The sequence below is a fragment of the Cryptomeria japonica genome, chromosome 5, assembly GCF_030272615.1.
Source record: "Cryptomeria japonica chromosome 5, Sugi_1.0, whole genome shotgun sequence".
Classification (NCBI taxonomy): Eukaryota; Viridiplantae; Streptophyta; class Pinopsida; order Cupressales; family Cupressaceae; genus Cryptomeria; species Cryptomeria japonica.
Window position 1 is genome coordinate 503738664 of NC_081409.1, and position 23304 is coordinate 503761967.

The 23304-nt window shown below is 36.6% G+C and overlaps 1 protein-coding gene across 1 annotated transcript in view; it reads right to left on the reverse strand.

Moving 5' to 3' along the window:
- LOC131064887 (V-type proton ATPase subunit C) overlaps positions 1–22793 on the reverse strand; it is a 72686-nt gene extending 49893 nt beyond the window's left edge. Inside the window, exons 1-4 of the mRNA XM_057999215.1 lie at positions 22568–22793; positions 22401–22469; positions 22160–22287; positions 1799–1898 (exon numbers count right to left, since the gene is read on the reverse strand). Coding sequence (XP_057855198.1) covers positions 1799–1898; positions 22160–22287; positions 22401–22469; positions 22568–22687 — 417 coding nt within the window. The 5' untranslated portion in view covers positions 22688–22793. The remainder of the gene's footprint in view (positions 1–1798; positions 1899–22159; positions 22288–22400; positions 22470–22567) is intronic.
- Between the last annotated feature and the right edge of the window lie 511 nt (positions 22794–23304).

Here is a 23304-nt window from a genome sequence, read left to right on the forward strand (position 1 = left end):
AATGGTTCTTGAAGTGTTTTCAATATGTTTTAAGTGCATTTGTGTTCTTTGATACAAAAAGACCATACTCTTGTGCAAACTAGGTGGACTAGAAAGTATCCCCGGTGTCACTTTGGTTGTGCACGTGAAATTTCAAATAGTGAAGAAGAAGTACTGTCATCTCTTTACTTTTTGTGTATGCTCTTGGAATTGAAATGGATTAATGGATGTGGCTTAATTCACAAGCTTCCTCTTTTATGTTTGAACTAAAGAAATTAACAAATGAATTGTATATTTCCTTCTTTCAATAGTTTCTTGTTTAAATAACTAGGTGGTGGATACAGGAACCTAGTCACTAGTATAGGGTGAGACCCTGTCTCCATTATTTGGTGTCGTCAGTTTGGCTTGGTGCTTGTCATTATTCCTTCTTGAACATCATGATGAGTTGTCTCATAAGGGATAAGTCTTCCATTAGTGCATTGTGTAAGTTTGAAGTGTGCTGCCTTGGAATGTGTAAAACTTACAAGTGGATTGATGTGATTACACTTCTCCACCTTGTCTATTGATTTTCATGAGAAACGACAATGTGCGTGTGTGAAGTGTAAAGTGATGTGTTGCAATTGTCAACACACAAAAAAAAAATTGTTGGCTATGTTTTCATTCATTTTGTCCCTTGTGTGGTTTGGGGCACTATATATTATTGAGAAAATATCAGGAACCCAAAAAAATATAGAAAAGAAAAATTTGAAAAAAGGAGAACTAACTTAAAGTTTTTTATATTTAAAGACATCCTAACTACAGTATTTATAGGTCAGTAGTTACATCACTGCAATTAAAGAGCACAAAAGACTAACTTGAGAACAAGGACAGCTTGCAATGGGGATGCATTGTAAAAATATATAGGACATGGGTGTATTGTGATAACTAACACACTTGGAAAAACACTAAAACATTAAGAGAAACAACTTTAAACATTCATCAATTTTGGCTGAAAATATATTTCAACTCATTTTGAAAGTGAAAACTATAGAATCGCCTATAAGCCCTTTCCACGATTCGTCCCAAAAAAGTTAAATTTTATCTTGCAGGCAAAAATTATCACATCCTTTTTGAGTCAGACAAAAGTAGTAGTAAACAGTAACATACAACTTACAAGTAAACTTTCAAAGGGATACCACTTTTCCTGCCAGATATGAATGTTGGCATCACCCAATGATATGCTACAATCTTTACACCTGAAAATTCACTTGTTTGAACTTGTATCTACATTTAATTCAATGTTTTTTCTGGACTAAAATACCTCTCTGAAATCAGTCACTATTGTGGGTGTTACTCCCTAAGATTTCTTCTGTATTGCTTGAATATTTTCCAAAGCTTCAAGTGTTTCTCAATGGTATGTTCAGAAGCCAGACATAACCAAGGAAAAAAAGTAGTTCGAGAAATTAGGAATGGCCAAAACTGTGTATAGTTTTTATTGCAGAAAAAGGCAGAGAATCAGAAGAATTAACAAAAAATTGCAGGTCTGAAGGATTTATAGCAACAACAAAAAAAAATTCACAATAATATCCCTGATATATCAGTCAAAGCTATTTGAAAGAAATTGTGATATTTTCCAGAAAATGTCAAGAACCCTGCCAAGATCCAATACATTACAATATTTAAAAATTATCTGCTCCATGGATCTTACAATAAATATTAGAGGGTAGAAATTGCCAAAAGGTGCTCAATCATGTAAAATCTTATGGGGCCATGTGAATGCTGCAGATGACAGAAAACCAATTACAGTAAACAGAAGCCAAAATACCAGTTTCCCATTTACCTTGAGTCCATCTTCAAGCTTTGATACAGACTCATGTATGGTATTCACAGTCTCTCGAAGAGGCGACATTACAGGGTACCTGGCTTCATCCCATGTAAACCTGCACAGGTAGCCACCATCAAACTTGAAGCTTTGAAAAAAAAAAAATCATTTTGCATACTGCAGATAGACTGAATCTGTAATGTCCCTTTCTAAATTTTCCTTACTTTCCCTAAATTAATAAAAATCTAACCCTCAATAGTAGAAGTTTGCACAATTATAATAAATATGAAATCCATATGATTCAGAAATTATTGCTAATAATGAATTCTGTTAATTCGATTTAACATTCAGAAAATGGTTTTTAATGATCAAGTTCTCTATTTCCACCAGCTGATTAATCAGTCCCTCTCCTTCTGCAGCAATTTATTTCTCAAGGAAGCACCCTTTCTGCCCTTAATACTGTCTGATATTTGACCTTAGAGGGTCACAATCTGCTGTTGATTGTATAAGTATTTTAATTCAAACTCAAATTTGCACAATGGTGATTCCATGTCAGATCACCCTTAGGAATTGCGGATTTTCCTCCTCCAATTCCAGGCCTAGAAGAATTTCATCCTTAAGTTGGATGACCCATAGTTCTTGCTCCACAAGGAATAATATCCAAATATATATTGAGTTCTTCATAGGGTGCTTATTTCTCCTTGTTTGGTGTCTCTTATATATCTTTTTCCTTCAATGGTTGTGATTCTTCACATGCCCCTTGAACTTTGACTAAATTAAACTTTAATTTTATATTTTAAAATTATATTATGTTTTATATTTTATTTTTTGATATTTTAATTTATTTATATTATTAGTATTTATCATTTTATAATCTCATTTAAAAAAGGGGACATTACAGTCTGCCCTTACCAAGATTGCTTATCCTCAAGCAATCACATAATAGGATTACTCTTACAATTTCTTCTTCACTTGACCAAGTCTTTCTTGGAAATACCAAGATTCCAAATCAATCTTGGAAAATTTATAAATCTCTCTAATGATGCAGTGTATTTCGTTAGCTGCATATCAATTGCTAAGTCTTGTTGAACAACTTTCTCTTTCATGTCTTCAAACAATTTTGCTTGATGATGCATATTGTCCTACAAAGTTTCCTAAATCATACCCAACTCTACTAATTGCTCTGTCCCTACAACTTCTAACTTTCTCAAGCGCCATTCTTTATCAAGAACCATTTCACCATTCATCTTCCACTGTGCTACTCTGATATCATTACAAGTTGTGGAACTTGAACCAAGATATGTCTCTGACTTTATTTCAAAAAGTGGGTTATCCCAATAGACAAACCTCTCTGCGTTCTTTTCAAAAAGTGGATTACTGTTGATGTGTCTTTTCTACACGACCAAACACAGAATAAAATACCTAAAGGTACCTTATCCTCTCTTGAACAAAGTTCCCGACTGCTGAAGATCTCGCCGAAGGATCAGTCAGAGTAACTCCAAGGTTTTGTTATGTAGGATCTCTACGTGTGGATAAGCTCTCTGTGGTATGATGTGATTTTGCTGGAATCACAAGGGGACTTACACTTGATGACTTGAACATCTGATTTGCTGGAATCACAAGTCCTATTTACTAACTGGAAGACAAACAAATGGCAAAAGATGCAAGGTTCAGGAAGTCTACTCTACTACCTAGAATGCGAGAAGATGGATGAACGACTAGGTGGAGTCCTACTGGGCTGGGTCTCACCATCAGGCTTGAACAATCTGACACCAACTCAGTGCGATCTTCTAAGGGATGCTTCCAATACGTTCAAATCGTACGCCATCAGACACTGATCACCATTCAAGATAATGCATGAACAATAGATGTGTACGACTTAATATTAAACTCATTTTATGCCAGTTGACCACGCAGGGCGCACTTACAATCAGTAAGAGGCTAGTGGTATGGACTAGACGGATTCCACACAGATGCATTCAACAACTTCTTTCATTCAATTTAATTATCTATCATCTAAAATGAAGATTCAACAAGAGACCATACATATTGCAACGAAACAACACACTTCACCATAACTTCAATGAAAATGGAGTTTGTTTACAATCACTGGCAACAATTTCTTGCCTTGTCCTCCTAATTTACTCTAATTGCTATTCTATTAGCTGACTATTCACTATTTCTAACTATTCACCCCACTACTGACTATTGACTAACTATTAGCCTTTACAAATGAGGAGCCAGGGCTTATATAGTGCCCTCAATACAATTCGATGGCTCAGATCAACTTGAGATCAATGGCCGAGATTTTACAATGAAAACCCTAATTAGGGTTTGTTACAACAAACTCAATTCTAGCCAATGAAATAATTGCATTATTTGGACACATGTCTTCTCTGGAATATTCGACCAATGGATAACCGGGGTAGGTACATCAAAGTTTGTGCCATCTCCAATGAGTCAAGCACATTGATTCTGGACATGCTGAGGTGGGCCAATCCGACTGGAGGAGTGATGACTGGGACGCCACCTTATCTGACACCTGTAACTTGGTTGATGTTCAATTTGATGATGCTGAGAAGCTAACTTTAATTAACTCTTCTGAAACTATCTGCTTCTCCAACGGACCCTTGCTCTGACCTCCTTTGTCTTTGATGTGCAGGATGGATGGTGTACCTTTCCTTGAAATGCTGGACTGGAAGAGGTCGTCCTTGATGATGCTGGACCGGAGAAGGTTGTCCTTGCCCTAGCCTGGTCTTCTTTTAACTGCAAGACAAACCGAAAGATGATTAAGGACACATAATAAATTCATTTCAAAATAGCACTTTCTACCTTAAATCATCAACAAGAAGATGTTAAAATGGAGCTTGCTCAATATTCTTTCCAGGGACAAGCTCTATAAGAATTTCGCCCTGGACCCTCTGGAAGGGTCAGGAGCGAAATTAACATTCCTGGCTCAAATTGTTCTCACTTTGTAACCGTACTTGCTTAGATACATGCCCAAGGACGCCCTCATTCTCAACCAACACCAATCTTGATGCAAATTTGGGGCAAAAGAGAGGTTTTTAAGAATTTCGCTTTGGACCCTTTGGAAGGGTCAGGAGCGAAATTCACCTTTTAGGACAAAATCTATCATGTTTCCACTCCAAAATACCTTCCAAGGTAAGCACACACTAGTTTTCCTTCCTCCAGAGCCCAAGGATCCACGCCTTGACCTCTATCATGAGCAATTTGAGTGAAATTGGGAATTTCGCTCTGGACCCTCTGGAAGGGTCATGAGCGAAATTCCTATTTTAGGCTTATTCCTCCATCTTCTTCACTTTCAATTTATCTTGCAAGGCTTAAATAACCTCCCTCCAGTCTTTTCATGCCTTAGGAATCAAAATCCTATCTTGACACAAAGGGGAAATAGCTAGATGAAGAATTTCGCTCTGGACCCTTTGGAAGGGTCAGGAGCGAAATTCACCTTTTAGCTCAAAATTCACACTTTTGAAGGTCAAACATCTTTCCAAGGCATTCCAAATAGCTTTTCTCACCCTAGTCTAGGCCTGACTTAGCACAAAATTTGGAGGATAAGATGGTTTTTAGGATTTTCGCTCTGGACCCTTTGGAAGGGTCAGGGGCGAAAATCTTATTTTAGGCTTATTTCCTCATCTTTTCAACTCCAATCCACCTCCAAGATCAAGGACACATCGCCTCACTCCTATCTAGGCCATAAAAACCAAAAATTTGACTTGATTTGCAAGGAAAAAAGGGTGATCCTAGGAATTTCGCTCTGGACCCTTTGGAAGGGTCAGGAGCGAAATTCTCATTTTGGCTTCAAAATTTGCATTCTTGGTGACTAAAATCCACTCTAAGGCAATCCAAATAACTTCTCTCACCCTTGTCCAGGTTTGACTTTGCTCAAATTTTGGAAGAAAAGATGGTTTTTAAGATTTTCGCTCTAGACCCTTTGGAAGGGTCAGGAGCGAAAATCACTTTTTAGGCTCAATTCCTTCACATTTGATAATCATTGATAAGTCAAAGTTATTTCTAAGGACCTCTCCCATCAAAACTCACCTTAGTCAGCACTAGGCTTGGCACAAAATTGGGAAAAAAGGTGGTTTTGAGAAAATTCGCTCTGGACCCTTTGGAAGGGTCAGGAGCGAAATTCTCATGATTTGCTTGTTTATCCTCACTCAATTCCATTCTTTTCACTTTGTTTACTTGGACTCTTATCCTTGGATCCCTCTCCCATGCTTGCAACATTTCGCTTGACCTCAAAGTGACTAGAAAGAGAGAATTTCGCTAGAAATCATGGCCAGGGACAGGACCTATAATGAATTTCGCCCTGAACCCTTTGGAAGGGTCTGGAGCGAAATTCTTCCTCTAGCCCAAAATCATCATTTTTTGAGACAAAAATCCATTCAAGGGCAATCTCAAGGGCTTCTATCATCCTTGTCTAGGCCTGACTTGGCACAAATGTGAAAGGAATAGGTGGATTTAGGATTTTCGCTCTGGACCCTTTGGAAGGGTCAGGAGCGAAAATGTCATTCTTGACTTGATCCTTCATCTTTTCACCTCCAATCTTCTCTAGAAGGTAACTAAACATCATTCTCATGCAAGGATCAAATTCTTAAGCCCAAGCAAGGTCAAAAACGTAGGCTTGTAAGGAATTTCGCTCTGGACCCTTTGGAAGGGTCAGGAGCGAAATTCACCTTCTTGGCTAGAATCCTTCATTTTTTCAAAGCTTTCAAACATTTCCAACGTCCAAACATGTCCACTCTTCCCTTCAAGATGCCTTGCAAATCAAAATTTGGTCAAACTAGGGAGGAAATGAGCCTTAGGAGGATTTTCGCTCTGGGCCCTTTGGAAGGGTTAGGAGCGAAAATCACAATTTGGGCTTGATTGTTCATTTTTCACACTTCAATTTTCTCTTGGAGGCAAATATAGATCATTTTCCATCTAAGGACCAAGGTTTCAAGCTAAAACAAGGGAGCAAATGAAGTTTATAGGGAATTTCGCTCTGGACCCTTTGGAAGGGTCAGGAGCGAAATTCTCCTTTTGAGCTAAAATCTTGATTCTTCAAAGCTTCTAACTCCCTCTCAAGGCAAAAACATACCCATTCAACCTCCATCAAGCCAACGCCTAGCCAAAATAAGAAAAAAAAACAAGGGTTATAAGGATTTTCGCTCTGGACCCTTTGGAAGGGTCAGGAGCGAAAATGATGTTTTGACCTTGATTCTTGATTTTTCAAACTCTAATCTTCCTTGGGAGGCAAACATAGATACTTCCTCATGCATCTCCATCTTGATCCTGACTTTGGCTAAGGGAGAAATTAGTGTTGTCAAGAATTTCGCTCTAGACCCTTTGGAAGGGTCAGGAGCGAAATTTGACATTTTGGACTCTCCGTCAGGATCATTTTATGGAATATAACATTTAAGTATAAGTGAAATGTCACTTATACTTTAAGTTATATTCCATATATACTGTCAGGATGTTTGAGAGTAGTTTCGGACCTCCAGGAGTTATATTGCAAAATCTAGTTTTTGGAGGATTCTTCAGTTTTCCAGAATTAGTCAAATTTCAGGATCAAGACATTCCAGACTTAGTCAAATTTCAGGATCAGGGCATTCCAGACTTAGTCAAATTTCAGGATCAGGGCATTCCAGACTTAGCCAAATTTCAGGGCATTTGAAGATCAGGATGACATTCCAGACTTCATCACTCACCAACTTGACCTAGCTCGGACCTTCAAGAATGACACTCACTCACCAAGCAAGACACAATTAGCAACAAGAGCAAAACCAGGCCCTAAGGAAGACTCTCAAAGAAACCCTAATTCTGGGGCCCTGTTGACGTGTATTTTGTACACTATCAAACACAGAATAAAATACCCAAGGGTACCTTATCCTCTCTTGAATAAAACCTCTGATTGCTGAAGATGTCGCAAAAAAGGATCAATCAGGATGACTCCAAGGTTCTTCGTTGTAGGATCTCTACGTGTGGATAAGCTCTCTGTGGTATGATGTGATTTGCTGGAATCACAAGGGGACTTACATTTGATGATTGAACGTCTGATCTGCTTTGAATATTGCTAGAACACAGGCTCTTACTAGCTTTGATTTGAAAAAAAAAAGGAAAAAAGACGAGGGCGAGGAAAGGATATAATTCTAATACTAAGAATGTAAGAGCAATGAATGATCTTTGATGAAATTCTAACTAAGTCTTGTTTTGACATCACAGGAACATCTCCACAAGGTTAGTGCGATCTTCGAAGGAAAGCTTTATGATGTTCAAATCATCACTGCAGGCATAGACACCATCAGGTTGATGCATATCAATGAAGAAGCAACAATCGAAGTTAAGCTTAAGCTGAATGATTCCAGTTGACTACACAAGGCAAGTCTGCAATCAACAAACTGCTAGTAGTATGGATATACGAATTCCACCATCAATCAAGCACATTTCTTCCACTCATCTAATAACATAAAATCAAATACGAGAAGTATAGAGACCATGCAAATTGTCGAATCGACCCATAAATTTCACCATTTCTTCAATGAAGTTACAAGTCTTTTACAACAACATCTTGGCAACAATCTTTGCCTTCTCTCTCTACTCTACTCTAATTGCTATTCTATCAACTAGCTAATCACCTTCTAACTACTCTCTATCTATCTTCTATTAACTGCTTCCAACTATATTCTAACTCTTATCTATTCTATTTACAAAATGAAATGTCAGGGCTTATATAGTGCCCTCAATACAATTCGATGGCTTAGATCAATTCGAGATCAATGGCCAACATTCAACAATGAAAACCCTAATTAGGGTTTGTTACAACCATTACATAACATTTAATGCTTGACCAATGATAAAATTGTATTGCTTGGACACATGTCCTCTCTAGAAAATTCCACCAATGGATAGCTAGGGTAGGTACATCGGAGTTTGTGTCACCTTCCATGAGTTAGGTACATTGAATCTGGAAATGCTGAGGTGGACCACATTGACTGGAGAAGTGATGACTAGGATGCCACCTCGTCTGACACTTGTAACTTGGTAAATATTCAACTTGATGTTGTTGAGAAGCTAGCTTTAATTAATTCATCTGGAACTATCTGCTTCTTCAATGAACCCTTGTTCTAACTTCTTGTGTCCTTGATGTGCAAGATGATTGATGTACCTCGCCTTGGAATACTGGATTGGAGAAGTCGCCCTTGATGAGGTTAGTCCAAAGAAGGTCATCCTTGTCGATGCTAGGCTAGAGGAGGTCGCCCTTGTCCTTGCTTGATCATCCTTGATCTGGCTTGATTTTACAACTCTGGGATCTCCATTTGATGCCTACACAAAATATTAAAGTTAGTCTTTTGAGCATCAAACCTCAAAGCATGAAATTTAAGATCTTTCAACGGTAAAACTTAAGATATTAATTTGAAAAAAGTCATGATAAATCAAGAACTACACATTTTCAAATTAATAATGAATGGAATTTGGATCTTCAAGACTTAGACTTTACAAAATTGCAATGGGATCATAATAAGTCTTGAATAAGAACTTCAAAAATGATTCTTCATACCTTCCCTTTGAGTATTTAAGTACAAAACCTTGAAAAATGAAGGAAGAGGACCGGATTTTGTTGGGCAAGATTTATAGTCCTTCCTTGGATGAAGTACGCCTCCTCTAGTTTGAAAAAGAATAAACTCCACTAGCCTCTTCAAAAATCTGGAAATTCGCCTTCAAATGCCTTCAAAAAATCTGGAAATTATCCTCCAATCTAGCTAGAATTTCGCCTCTCCAATAGCTTTCAAGATGAATTTCGCCCTCCACTAGCTTCTCCACACTTAGTAGAAATTCGCTCCACTCCTCTGGATTTCGCTCCTCAAATTGCTCTCCAATTTTGCACTTGAAAGGATGATTGAATGATTTGAATTGTGAAACAACACCTCCAATATATAGAGCGCTCACCATTTCATTTCCCATAGGCCGACTTGACAAAATAAGCCAAAAAATAAAATATAAAAAACACTAAGAAGAAGGCCGACTTGATAAATAAAGACAAAATAATGCCTTGTGCGCTCAACTTTTAATTTTTTATTTCACAAAAATTAATTTTAAATGCCTTTATAATAGAAATTCGATTTTTTGAGGCCCAAAATTAATTTATTAAAATTAATTTATTAAATGCCAATTTAATTAATTTTTTCAAATATTTCGAAGTTGATGATTTTGGCATTTCATGCGATTTGGAGGATATTAACGCCCAAGCATGGTAAAAAATAACGAATGTAAATAACCTCGCTCTGGTCCCTTGGAGAGGGACAGGAGCGCCTTTTCACTTTTGTCCTCAATCCTTCATTTTTTTAATTGCCAATTCACGTTGTGGGGCTAGCAATGATCCCTTTCGTCCCTTCAGTGCATGTTCAACTCGTTTTTTGCAAGGCAAAATTGATGTTCTAGAGATTTTCGCCCTGGTCCTTCAATGAGGGACAGGAGCGCCTTTTGCATTTGGCCTAGGATCATCAAGTTTTTGGAGTCAAACCTTTGTTCATCATGATTTAGAAGACCTTTCCAATCTTGCTCAACTTTGCCTTATCATACTCTCGGAGGGAAATTGTTGATTTTATAAAAATCGCCGTGGTCCTTTAGTGAGGGACAGGAGCGCCTTTTGCATCCATTGCGCAAATTCTTGATCACATCAACCTCAAGACATTTTAAACATCATTTCAAATTCGCGCCTTGGCTTAGATTTGTCCAAACTTGGTGAGAAAGACTGGATATTAGGTTTTTCGCCCTGGTCCCTTGGAGAGGGACAGGAGCGATTTTGCAAATCCAAGCTTATCCGTCCTTTGTTAGCCTTCCAAATTATATTCAATGGATAAATCATGTTTTCCTTGGTCTCTTCAAATCATAAAATTGTCTTGATCCTGCAAGAACAGTGCAAATTTGAAATTCAAGCTCCGGTCCTTCAGTGAGGGACAGGAGCGAATTTTGTCTTCTAGGCCAAAATGCTTCACTTTTCACCATGAAATTCCTTGGCTAAGGAAGATATCATCTTGTTACACGCCATGAATAAGAGTTCAAGTCTAAGAAAGGTCTAAAAATGTGTATATAAAGAAAATCGCTCTGGTCCCTTGGTGAGGGACAGGAGCGCTTTTACCTTTGTAGACAAAAACTCCATCATTTCATTGTCTTTGATCAAGTCCGGATGCTCTATCATGCTCATTTCGTCCTTCACCATGCCTTTGATGTTCCAATTTGACCAAACAAGGTCAAGAATGACTCAAATAAGCCTTTTCGCCCTGGACCCTTGGTGAGGGACAGGAGCGCTTTGCCTTGGTCCCTTGGAGAGGGACAGGAGCGAAATTCGCTCTGGATCCTCAGTGAAGGACAGGAGCGAAATTTGACTTTTTGAACTCTCTATCAGGATAATTTTTATGGAATATAACATTAAAGTATAAGAAAGAAGAAAGATAGAAGGAAATGACATTTCCTTCTATCTTTCTTCTTTCTTATACTTTAAGTTATATTCCATATATACTTTCAGGATGTTTGAGAGTGGTTTCAGACCTCCAGGAGTTATATTGCAAAATCTAGTTTTTTGAGGTTTTCAGTTTCCAGACTTAGTCAAATTTCAGGATCAGGACATTCCAGACTTAGCCAAATTTCAGGATCAGGACTTTCAGACTTAGCCAAATTTCAGGATCAAGACTTTCAGACTTAGCCAAATTTTCAGGATCAGGACTTTCAGACTTAGCCAAATTTTCAGGATCAGGACTTCACTCCAGCAGGACCTGCTATCCTATTGATCTCCCCGACAGCACTCAAAAATGCAAAAGCCAACTGGCAAAACCCTAAAAGACCTAAAAAAAATAACCCTAAAAAGCAAAAAAACAATACAGGGGTCCCCATTTGCAATGGGGCGATGTGTGAAAACGTCACAACAGGCCCCAAAGACTCACCTCGGCTCAAGCAGAGCCTGCCATCCTAGTGATCCCCCTGGCGACACTCGAAAAGCAAAGGCTAAAAGACAAAAACCCTAAAAGACCTAGAAAACACACCCCAGAAGGCAAAAAGCAGGGGTCCCCATTTGTAATGGGGCAATGTGTGAATACGTCACAACAATTACCTTCCTTGATTTTCATCTGTTTCACAAAATGTTGCTCAATTGCTAAATCTTCATCAACAGAAATTGTCTTTTGCTCCACCTTTTTAGATACTCCAAATTTTTTCATAGGTTTCTCCAAAGATTCTATATGTGTCTTAACATTTCTCTTCTCTTTATTTTTTAGTTTAAATTCTTCTCAATGGTCATATTTGGAGAATCTTTTTCAACAAAAATTCTATCACTTGCATGTATATGCTTGCAAATCTAGTTTTTCTTCTATCTTTTTAATACCAACAATAGTTGTAGATTTCAAAATGTCTTCACATCAATACTAGATTCTCCTTAATGTTTTCTGCTTCTCCACGTCCATCATGACTAACATTTAATGTCTCCTTAAACTCTGAAATCCGAGCTTCCTCATCGTCTTCTCTCTTAAACGATCTATTGTCATGTTCAATGTTTTCACGCCAAAGCCTGATTTCTTTTGCGGTGCAATTCTCATTGCCAAGGCTTATGTTGTTACCACTCTTAGCCATGACTGTATTGCTATGGCTTGAAACTCTAACTGTTGAGGTCCAAATATCATTTGTTGTGCTACAAGAATTCAAACCAAGGTCATCTAGACTCCCATGCTTATGGCTGCCTACTAACTTACTGCCACTCTTCATATTCATGAAATTTGTGAAAGACATGCCTCTTGGATCTCTGTGGGAAGATTTTTATAATCTGCATACATAGTGTGACTCTGAATATCATCTTGTATTGGGATTTGTGATTTCTCACATGAACTTCTCTTTTTCTCTGATTTCTAGAAGCATTCATATTATTCTGCTTGATGTGGAGCATTTGATCCAACATCTCTATCGTTATATCAATCTTCTTTACAAACTTATCTAAAAGAACTATCCCCAAAGGAGTTTTCCTTACTCTATGTCCCATATTCACTTATTTTGTCCCTAAATTGCATATGAAAGAAGACTCGTAAGCTGGCAAGATTCACCTATGATAACATTTGAAATGTCCTTTTTTAATTTTCCCTATTTTCCTTTAAATAATAAAAATAAAATCTAACCCTCAATTATATAAGTTTACACAATTAGAATAAATACAAAATCCATATGACTAAGAAATTACTACTCATAATGAATTTTTTTAAATAAATTTAATATCCAGAAAATGGTTTTAAATGATCAAGTTGTCTATTTCCAGCAGCTGATTAATCAGTCCCTCTCCTTCTGCAGCAATTTACTTCTCAGTGAAGCACCCTTTCTGCCCTTAATACTGCCTGATATTTGACCTTAGATGGTCACTCTGCTGCTGATTGTAAATATATCTTAATTTAAACTCAGATTTGCAAAATGGTGATTCTGTGTGAGATCACCCTTAGAAATAGCAGGTTTTTGTCCTCCAATTCCAAGCTTATAGGAGTTCATCCTTGTGTTGATTGAAAAGTAGTTGTTTCTCCACAAGAAGTAATAATCATATATAAAATGAATCATATGGTGCTTACTTCTCCTTGTTTGCTGTCTCTTATATATCTTTTTCCTTCAATGGTTGTGATTCTTAACATGCCCCTCGACTTCTGATTAAATTAAACTTTAATTTTATATTTTATAGTTACATTATATTTTATATTTTATTTTTTGATATTTTAATTTATTATTATTCTAATCTCATTTAAAAAAGGAAGAATTACAGAATCCTAATGATGATTTTTGAAGAAAGATCCCAGAATGACATCATATTCTGCCCACATCACCAGCCTAAATGTGATGTATCCTACTTGGAAGCTGTCATATTTCCAACAATTATTAAACATTACTGAATGCATTACCAAGTTACTATGCCTTTTTACAATTAATTCTAAATTTCATAATTCAAAGCCTTCTATATTATGATCTAACCCGGTTACTACCTAACCCTAAGGGAGGAAGGAGGTGATTATGTTGCCAGGGCACTGAGAAACCAAACTACAACAGACTCCCTCAAGGTTTACGGATGCAAACCCTTACCCCATCTCGGGACAACTTAATTGGTTGGAATTAGACCGCCTTTCCAAACACAAATCATTCCCATCCTCCATAGGCATTAGCAGAAGTATTAAAGAATGGGCTATTAATATTATAGTCTTTCATGTACTATGAGTGTATATGAAATTAAGCATGACTGCCATACATATTGCAGTCTATATTAATATTACTACTAAATTCTGCATAAGAACATTATCAGGCCTCATATATTAAGCATGCAATTAAGCAAATCCCCATGCATACCACCAAGAAGAAGGATGTTACTGCCAGTAACTTAATAACAGTTCTGATCTGATCTGATCCATGGTGATGTCACTAGAGACTTTTGATTCCTTTCCTTTATATCTCTCAATGTGAGGGAGAGGTCACACCTCTTCATCATGTATGCCCTTTGGCAAGAGACACACCCGTTCACCATTAACACCCTTTGAGAGAGTGCAACTCTTCATTATTTCTGCCCTTTGAAAGGGACACAACCTTTCACAATTAGATCTGCACTTCTTATTTAAATCAGATCTGCACTTCTGATTCCCAAATTCCCCCCCTCAAATGTGGTTCTCTTCTCCCTTTTATATCTTATGTTTGAGGGAGTCACAACTTTTTATTCCATGTCTTTTGACCATTCATTAACTTAATTAAATTTTAATTATATTCTTTTATATTTTTATTTTTATTTTATTCTTAATCTTTTGAAATTTAATTTTATAATTATTTACTATTAAATTCTATTTCAAAGTTGGGACAATACAGTCCACCCCACTCAAGATTGCTTGTCCTCAAGCAATGGTCTTGGAGTGTTCAAAATGATTCCCAATATGAAATGGCTTTGGAAACACATATGGAATAAACATGTTGGAAACATACCAGGCACGAACCAAACAAAAAGCATACACATGGATATATGCAAACACGGAGCATACACACAAATACATGTATTATTAGATTCCTTCTTAATGACTAGAATGATTCGTTGATTCATATTTACCCTAAAAGATGGCAGGATCAAAGCTCTGATACCATTTGTGATGTCCCCTACTTGGAAGTTGTCATATTTCCAGCAATTATTATATATTACTGAATGCATTACCAAGTTATTATGCCTTTTTACAATTAATTCTACATTTCATAACTCATAGCCTTCTATATTATGATCTAACCCTAACCCTAAGAGAGAAAGGGGTGATTATGTTGCCAGAGCGTAGAGAAACCAAACAACAACAAGCTCCCTCAAGGTTTATGGATGCAGACCCTTACCCCATCTCATGATTATACCCTCAAGGTTTATGGATGCAGACCCTTACCCCATCTCATGATTATACCCTCAAGGTTTACGGAATCTGATCCTTACCCCATCTTGGGACTACCTAATTGATTGGAATTAGACCGCTTATCCCTACACAAATCATTCCCATCCTCCATAGGCATTGGCAGAAGTATTAAGGAATGCGCTATTAATATCATAGTCTTTCATGTACTATGAATGTATATGAAATTAAGTATGACTGTCATATATATTGCAGTCTATATTAATATTACTTCTAAATTCTGCATAAGAACATTATTAGGCTTCATATATTAAGCATAAATATTAAGCACATCCCCATGCATACCACCAAGAACAAGGATGTTACTGTCAGTAACTTAATAACAGTTCTGATCTGATCTGATCTGATCCATGGTGATGTCACTAGAGGCTTTCGATTCCTTTCCTTTATATCTCTCAATGTGAGGGAGAGGTCACACCTCTTCATCATGTATGCCCTTTGGCAAGAGACACACCCTTCCACCATTAGCACCCTTTGAAAGAGTGCAACTCTTCATTATTTCCACTCTTTGAAAGGGACACAACCTTTCACAATCGGATCTGCACTTCTTATTTAAATCAGATCTGCACTTCTGATTCCCAAATTGCCCCCCTCAAATGAGGTCCTCTTCTCCCTTTTATATCTCACGTTTGAGGGAGTCACAACTTTTCATTCCATGTCTTTTGACCATTCATTAACTTAATTAATTTTAATTATATTTAATTATATTCTTTTATATTTTTATTTTTATTCTTTTGAATTTTAATTTTATTATATTATTTACTATTAAATTCTATTTCAAAGTGGGGACATTACACTAAAATTATGTGCTTCACAAAATCACTCAATACATATAATTTATAAACTAATTCTTAACAAGGACTTGAAAAAAGGATCATTTTTATGTTGAGGGCTATGTTACCAGTTATGCCAAGTGCTCCAGCTGAGCTTTAAGTGGATCTGAAAAGAGTAAATATTATTGGGCATGAATAACATTTAAATGGCAACTTACTGGAGAAATTTGTGGGAGCATGGCGTCCATGTAGCAGTCATTTTCGGCTGTTGTAAGAAGAAAACAGATATACTTTTCTATGCTGGGTGCTTTACTAGCAATACAGCACACAGTTAAAATGTTTTTCAACAGCTTTTTGGCAGCTATAAGATGCACTTTGTTAGACAGTTTTTTGGTTAAGTTTGTTAGCATCTTTATTCAAAACAGAATGGTGTTCATGTTTTGATACTCCACTTGCATTCCAGAAATAAAATAGAGCATGTATATTTGTCTAGCTTAAATGGCAGTGAATCCTAGATTGTTACATGGTTTTATTTGGGTCTGAATTTACAATTTTATCTGCTAAAACTCTACTTTTGTCTTGCTGATTTTGTTCCTCTTCCACACCAGCACTCACATGCAGCATCAGAGCAGAATGGTATTTTGACTTAGTCTGAGCATGTAATGTCCTTAATGGATGAAAACACAATATATTCACTAAACCCCAGCATACGTTCCTCTGTTGTACTTGCAGATGTGTACCTGAACCAGATGGTGGGGCCAACAGCCATGTGTCCACAAGGGGGCTGGCCTGCACTAGCACTTTGGTGGGACAAAAACCCTACTCTTCACTAAAACCTTTGTTACAAGTTTTCTTTAACAAGAAATTTGAACATTTTATTTTGAGAGAAAAATCTTAGGGCCTTTCAAGTTGCTATCATGGCTCTTAATGATGCATCCATGAATATACCAGTCTTCAGAGGAGATAATTATGAATATTGGAGAGAAAATTGGTGTGAAAAGGAATTTAGGACAGAGTAGTTATCAGTTATCTTGCTCCTGCTGATTGGATTGCTCTTACAGAAAAATAAAAGAGATTGTTGATGGAAGATAAGAAAGCAGAAGCACTATTTTCTTTTAAATACAAAGTGCAATTGATCCAAGCATATACCCTTGGATAATGGGTTACAAAAATGCACATGATGCATGGTCTCCCTTGAAGATGAATCCTATAAAGGAATAGAAAGGTAAGAGCAGCAAATCTCCAAAGTCCAAACACCTAAAAATTAATTTCAAGGATATGAGAATGGAGGAGAGTGGCAATGCTAATGATTTTTGTGTCAAAGATAATGACATGATGCATAAGATGAGAGTGTATGCAGAAACTATGGAGGAAACTGTGACTGTGAAGAACATATTGACGTTATTGACTCACAAATGGCTTTATATTGTGGTGACTCTTGAAGAGTGCAAAGACATGGCAACCTTTAAAGGTGGAAGAGCTTGTAGGTTCACTCTTCTCTCATGAATTCAAGATAAAATGCTAAACAAGTAACTTAGATCAAGCCCTTGAATCCAAGATGAAGATTTCAAATTCTCAAACAAAGAAGAAAAAAAAGGAAAGGGCTCTTTGGATGGTTCTAACAACAGGGGAAGGAGCAATCTAGCACCAACTAAAGAACATGAAGAACATCACATGTTACTATTGCAAAAAGTAAGGACCTACAAACAAAATTGCAGAATTTTGACTGCTAAAACTCAAGGGAATCAAAGTAGCAGTGACAACAAATTTTATTGAGCTGACCGTGATGGTGATCAACCAAGTTATTCGCTCTCATGCAATGAACTTTTGGAATCAGGTAAGAATCAGTGGTTTCCTGATTCCAGGTGTTCAAATAATATGAAAAGTTCTAAAAATGTGTTTTTTGAAGCTTGATGAAACTTTTAAGAGTCCAGTGCAAGTAAGTGATGGAAAAGTTATCAATGCAGAAGGAAAAGAGAATATACCTATTACCTCAAGAAAAGGTAAAGGTGGCATTCCTAATGTTTATCTTGCTCCAAAAATGAAACATAATTAGATGAATGTGGAACAGCTCAAGGAAAGAGGCTTCAAGCTTGTTTTTTAAAATGGGGAGTGCTTGATCTATGATAAGAATCAGGCCAGCAGGCTGATTGAAAAACCCTTTATGACTAAGAAAAGAATGTTTACTTTAGGGATTAACATGTTAGGACAGGAACTTGCTTGGCTGCAATTAAAAATGCAAGTTGGTCATGACATGCAAGATTTGGACATCTAAATTTTGAAAGTTTACATATTCTATATCAAAAAGAGATGGTGCATGGTCTTCCAAAGGTACCAGCAAAGAAAAAAAGAAGCATGCAAGGCTTGCATCTTGAATGCTTGACAAGCATCATAAGGAGAGTTTTCCCTCAAGCAATTCATTGGAGCTCATTCATTCAGACTTGTGTGGGCATATGTCATGTTCCAGGTAAAAAACCCTATAATTCATTTTCATTCATTGATGAAAAGATACATATAAATTTTCTTTTTACAGACAAAGGATGAAGCATTTTCAGCTTTTTAAGTCTTTAAAGCCTTGACTGTAAGAGAAAGTGGAAGACCCATTAAGGTGTTGAGGACAGATAGAGGTGGAGAATTTTGGTCTCAAGAATTCCTAGACATTTGCTTCTCTCAAGGTAGCTAAAAGCAGCTCAACACACCCTAAACTCTGTAGCAAAATGGTGTAGCAAAAGGAAACAATAGAACCATTATCAAATCAGCAAGAAATATGCTTGAAAGTAAAGGCCTCTATTTAAAAACTTAAGCTAAGGCAGTAAAGACAGCAGTCTACATACTTAATAGAAATCCTACAGTTGTGTTTGATAACAAGACTCCATATGAAACATGGGATGATAAGAAACCAACTGTTGCACATTTGAGGATTTTTTGTTGTTTGTTTTGTATACATGTTAATGATGAAAAAGGGAGGAAGTTAGAACCCAAGGGTGTGCCACAATTTTTACACAATATAGTGATGACAGTAATGCATTAAAATTTTACAATCATCAAACTAGAAAGTCAGCTATTTCCCGTGATTGCATTTTTGTTGAAAATGACATTTACAACAACATAAGAAGACAGAAAAAGAGGATGTAAATGAAGGGGGGCAGCCATAGGATGAAGAGAAGGAGAATTCTCAAAATTCGCAATAAGCACCAAAAGAGACTACTTCTACTTCTACTTCATCACAAGAAACAAGGACTTCATCTTCATCATCTCAAGGTGTAAAGAAATTACAGATTGTTGCTTCCACATCCTTCAAATCAAATGTTGAATCAGGACTTTGAAAGGAGGGCAACTTGGCTTTAATCACTTCAAGGTAATGATTGACCAAATTGATGAGAATTTGACTTACTATTCTCTATCATGTCTAGCAAGTGAGCCAAGAACCTATGAAGAAGCATTTCAAAATAAAATTTTGGTTGATCTTATGGAGAGGGCAATGAAAGCTATTGAAAGGAATGAAACAAGGAAGTCACTTCAGCCACCAAATGATAAAGAGGCAATTGGCACCAAGTGGTTATACAAAACTAAGTTTAATAGTGATGATTATAAGTACAAGGCTATATTAATTGCCAAAGCATAAGTACAAACTTATTGTGTTGATTATGAGAATAATTTTCCTCCTATTGCAAGGTAAGACACCATTAGGTTGATGCTGGCCATAGCTGCTCAATAAGGTCACCAAGGCATCAATTAGATGTAAAAAGTGCATTTCTAAATGGCTTCGTAGAAGGAGTGTACATGGGAAAGCCACACAGGTTTGAGGTAAAAAGTAAAGAGGAATGGGTCTATAAGTTGGCAAAGGAAACTTAATGGTCTGAAGAAAGCTCCTAGCTTTTGGTATTCGAGAATCAATAAGTGGTTCTTGGATAATGGTTTTATGAGAAGCATCAAACTATCAATTCTAATGTTCTGTTTAAGCTTATATGTGGATCACTTGGTTGTTACAAGAAGCTCTAGCAACATGATTAAGAATTTCAAGCAAGCTATGATGGCTAATTTTGACATTAAAAATGTTGGATTGATGAAATCTTTCATTCGTATGGAGGTTCATCAAAAAGAATGTGAGATTTACATTTGTCGATCTAATTAAGCTCAAGATACGTAGAAAAACTTTGGTTTATAAGATTGTAAATCAGTTGATACTCCAATTGCAAGTGGAGAGAAATTAATGAAAGAAGATGGTAGTTTGAAAGTTAATGAAAAGATGTATAGAAGTATGGTCGGTAGTTTACTGTACCTTACAAGTACTAGGCCAGGCATTACTTCCTGAGTTTCTTTGGTTTCAAGGTGTATGAGCAAGCCCACTAAAAAAGCTCTTTAAGCAATGAAGAGGATGTTGAGGTATGTGAAGGGCACATACGAAAATGGCATTCACTATAGATCAGCAAAGAGTATTAATCATGTTGGCTTCAAAAAATCAGATTAGGATAGCTCTCCTGATGACAGAAAATCTACTTCGGGACATTGTTCTACATTGGACAGTGGATTGGTTTTCTGGAGTTCCAAGAAGAAATATATGGTTGCATTGTCATCTATAGAGGCGGACTATGCAGCACTTTTATCAGCATGTACTCAAGGAGTATAGCTAAAGAGAGTTTAGAAGACTGTGGTGAGGCTCAACATGAGCCAACTAAATTTTTTTGTGATATTGTTGGTGCAATACACTTGTACAAGAATCTGGTCTTTAATGCAAGAACAAAACAAGATGCACATAGAACTCAAACATCACTTTGTGAAGGATTTTTTGCACAAAAATCCAATTGTTGGGTATATCAAAATGGAGAATCAAGTGGCAGACATCTGAACTAAAGGCTTGTTGAAGCAAGCACGACCAGGACTAAAGGAGTTGAACATATCACCTATTGGCATCAAAAGAGAGATTGTTGGCAGTGATGTCAAGTGTGCCAGCTGAGCTGTCAAGCAGAGAGCAACTAAAGCAAATCAGACAAAAATAAAAAATTAGATAGGCATGAAGAACACTTAGCTGGCTACTTACTGGAGAAATTTGTGGGAGCATGGCATTAATGTAGCAGTCATTTTTTACTGTTGTTTAAAAAATCCAAATATACTTGCCCTATGCAGGGCACTTTAATTTTTTTTTAATGTTTTTAGCAGCTTTTTGACAGTTGAAGGATTCACGTTCTTAGGCAGGCTTTTGATTTTGTTAGCATATTTGTTCAACATCGAAGCTGCTGTAGCGTAGCATTTTTAGGTTGATGTTTTATGAATAGGCAGTTAATTTTTACTTTGGCGTTCTCTGCTGAAGCAGAGCAGCATTTATGTTTTCCTCTAGAAGACTTTACTTGCTTTCCAGAAATAAAATATAGTATGTCTATTTGTCTAGCTTAAATGCTGTTATATACACTGTGCCATGGTTTTATTTGGGTCTGAATTTACGAATTTATCTGCTAAAACTTTGATTTTGTCCTGCTAATTCCATTCCTCTTTTGCACCAGCGCTCACAATCTAGTGGTAATAAGGGGCACCATGTAACAATGGCCCAAGTACAAAACCTGCCAAGTATGCTTCCATATTAAAGTGAAAGTATAATAATGTCGTTTCTTCTCAGTAAAGGAGAAATTAAGCCAACTCCAAGTAAAGAATGATGTTGAAGCTGAATGTGCAACTGTCCAAGGGTCCCATCAATGGGGTATGTAACAGAGCTTTTTAGTCTGGGGATAGGCGGATCGTCAAAGTTCAAGTTAAAAACTAAACTTGGTCAGCAGGTCGAAACCCAGGATTACGAAATTTGAAAAATATCTAAGGTTAAAGGAAAAAGACAATCTTGTAAGCGTCCACATGTGTGGGCTTATGCCAAATTTGTGTCTCACTTGGCGATGACCTAAAAACTCTACCCTTACCCTTACCCTTATTTGGCAGAGAACTATTTTGTTGAAAATCCTTTATGCAAAGGTGGTATAAGGATGGTATAATCAAGTTATTTGGTGGTTTGCTCTCAGCAGTATGACAAGGCGATTTGGCTGTTTCCTCTACGCTGAAGAGAACAACTTTATCATAATAACGACTGCATTTAAATAAAAATTGTAATCTGTCGTGATGGCAAAGGTTGTAAAGAAAACGGGGAAAAACCAATTTTTAAAATATATATAATATACCTAGTAATGTATGAATCGACAGGAACTCCTTCCACTGTAAGTCTCCCTGAATCAACACTCGATGCCCGTTCCAAATCTTCAATCTGTCTCTGAATTTTTTGGGTTACTCCTTCCACAAATGAATTTGCCTGAACAATCATGTTAAAGAAAACTAAAATCATGAATTGGATCTGCTTTTGCCTGAATTATTATCGGGTACCTCTGTAATCATTGGAGAATGGAGTCAAAATATTAATCTTACCTTGACTAGATCGTCACTGAGAGATAATAGAGAATCTAGCGTTCCAATCCGGAGGTCTGGTATATAGAACTGGAAATGAATGGTGAATTCAGTATTAGGTGGAACGATATTAGACATAAGAGATCTATATGAAAATTTCGCGGATCTATATGATTGTATTTACTTACTCTGTAAGTGGGAGTATCGAATGCATTCTTTGAGATTCCTTCCTGCAGGAGTTGCCATGTTGAGGACGCTGAATTGTGGAGTGGGAGAGACACCAACAAATACTTGCTGCTTCCACCCATTACAGACCTTTCGAAGCCTCAGAAGAGCTAGGTAATGGATGCTCTCCTCTCTAACACCTGTAGTTTAATGTGCTAATCGAGAGACAATTTCTAACTTTTGTAGATATAGGTAGGCACCTATTAGGAATCCATGTAAATATGTTGTTACCCCTCCCGATGGTGAAAATTGCATCGTCTTTTTCTTTACTTTTTTAAATTTCTTTTGATTGGGTTATATTTAGTAGAAGATTTAATTTAATTTGATTATTTTTCTTTTTTTATATTTGAATTGAGTATAAGTTAAAAAAAAAAAAAAAATTATTTTGAATTTGTGATTAAAAAATGATTGTAGAGTTTTCAAATTAAAATATTTTTTTATGTTTAAGCTAATATTTTTTCAATTAGTCATTACTGACTAACTTCAGTATGAAATATCTAAATTTTGAACACTAAGATGTTATATAAAATACAAATCTTAATTTTCATTTTACAAATTAAAAAAAATTTAAGACGTAATCTCTATTATATATGACATCATATTCAAATCATAGTGTCACCATACACGTCTTGGTCATATTGCATGATACTTCACATGTCCTCAATCTTTATTCCAAAATCATTAAATCGAATCCAATGAT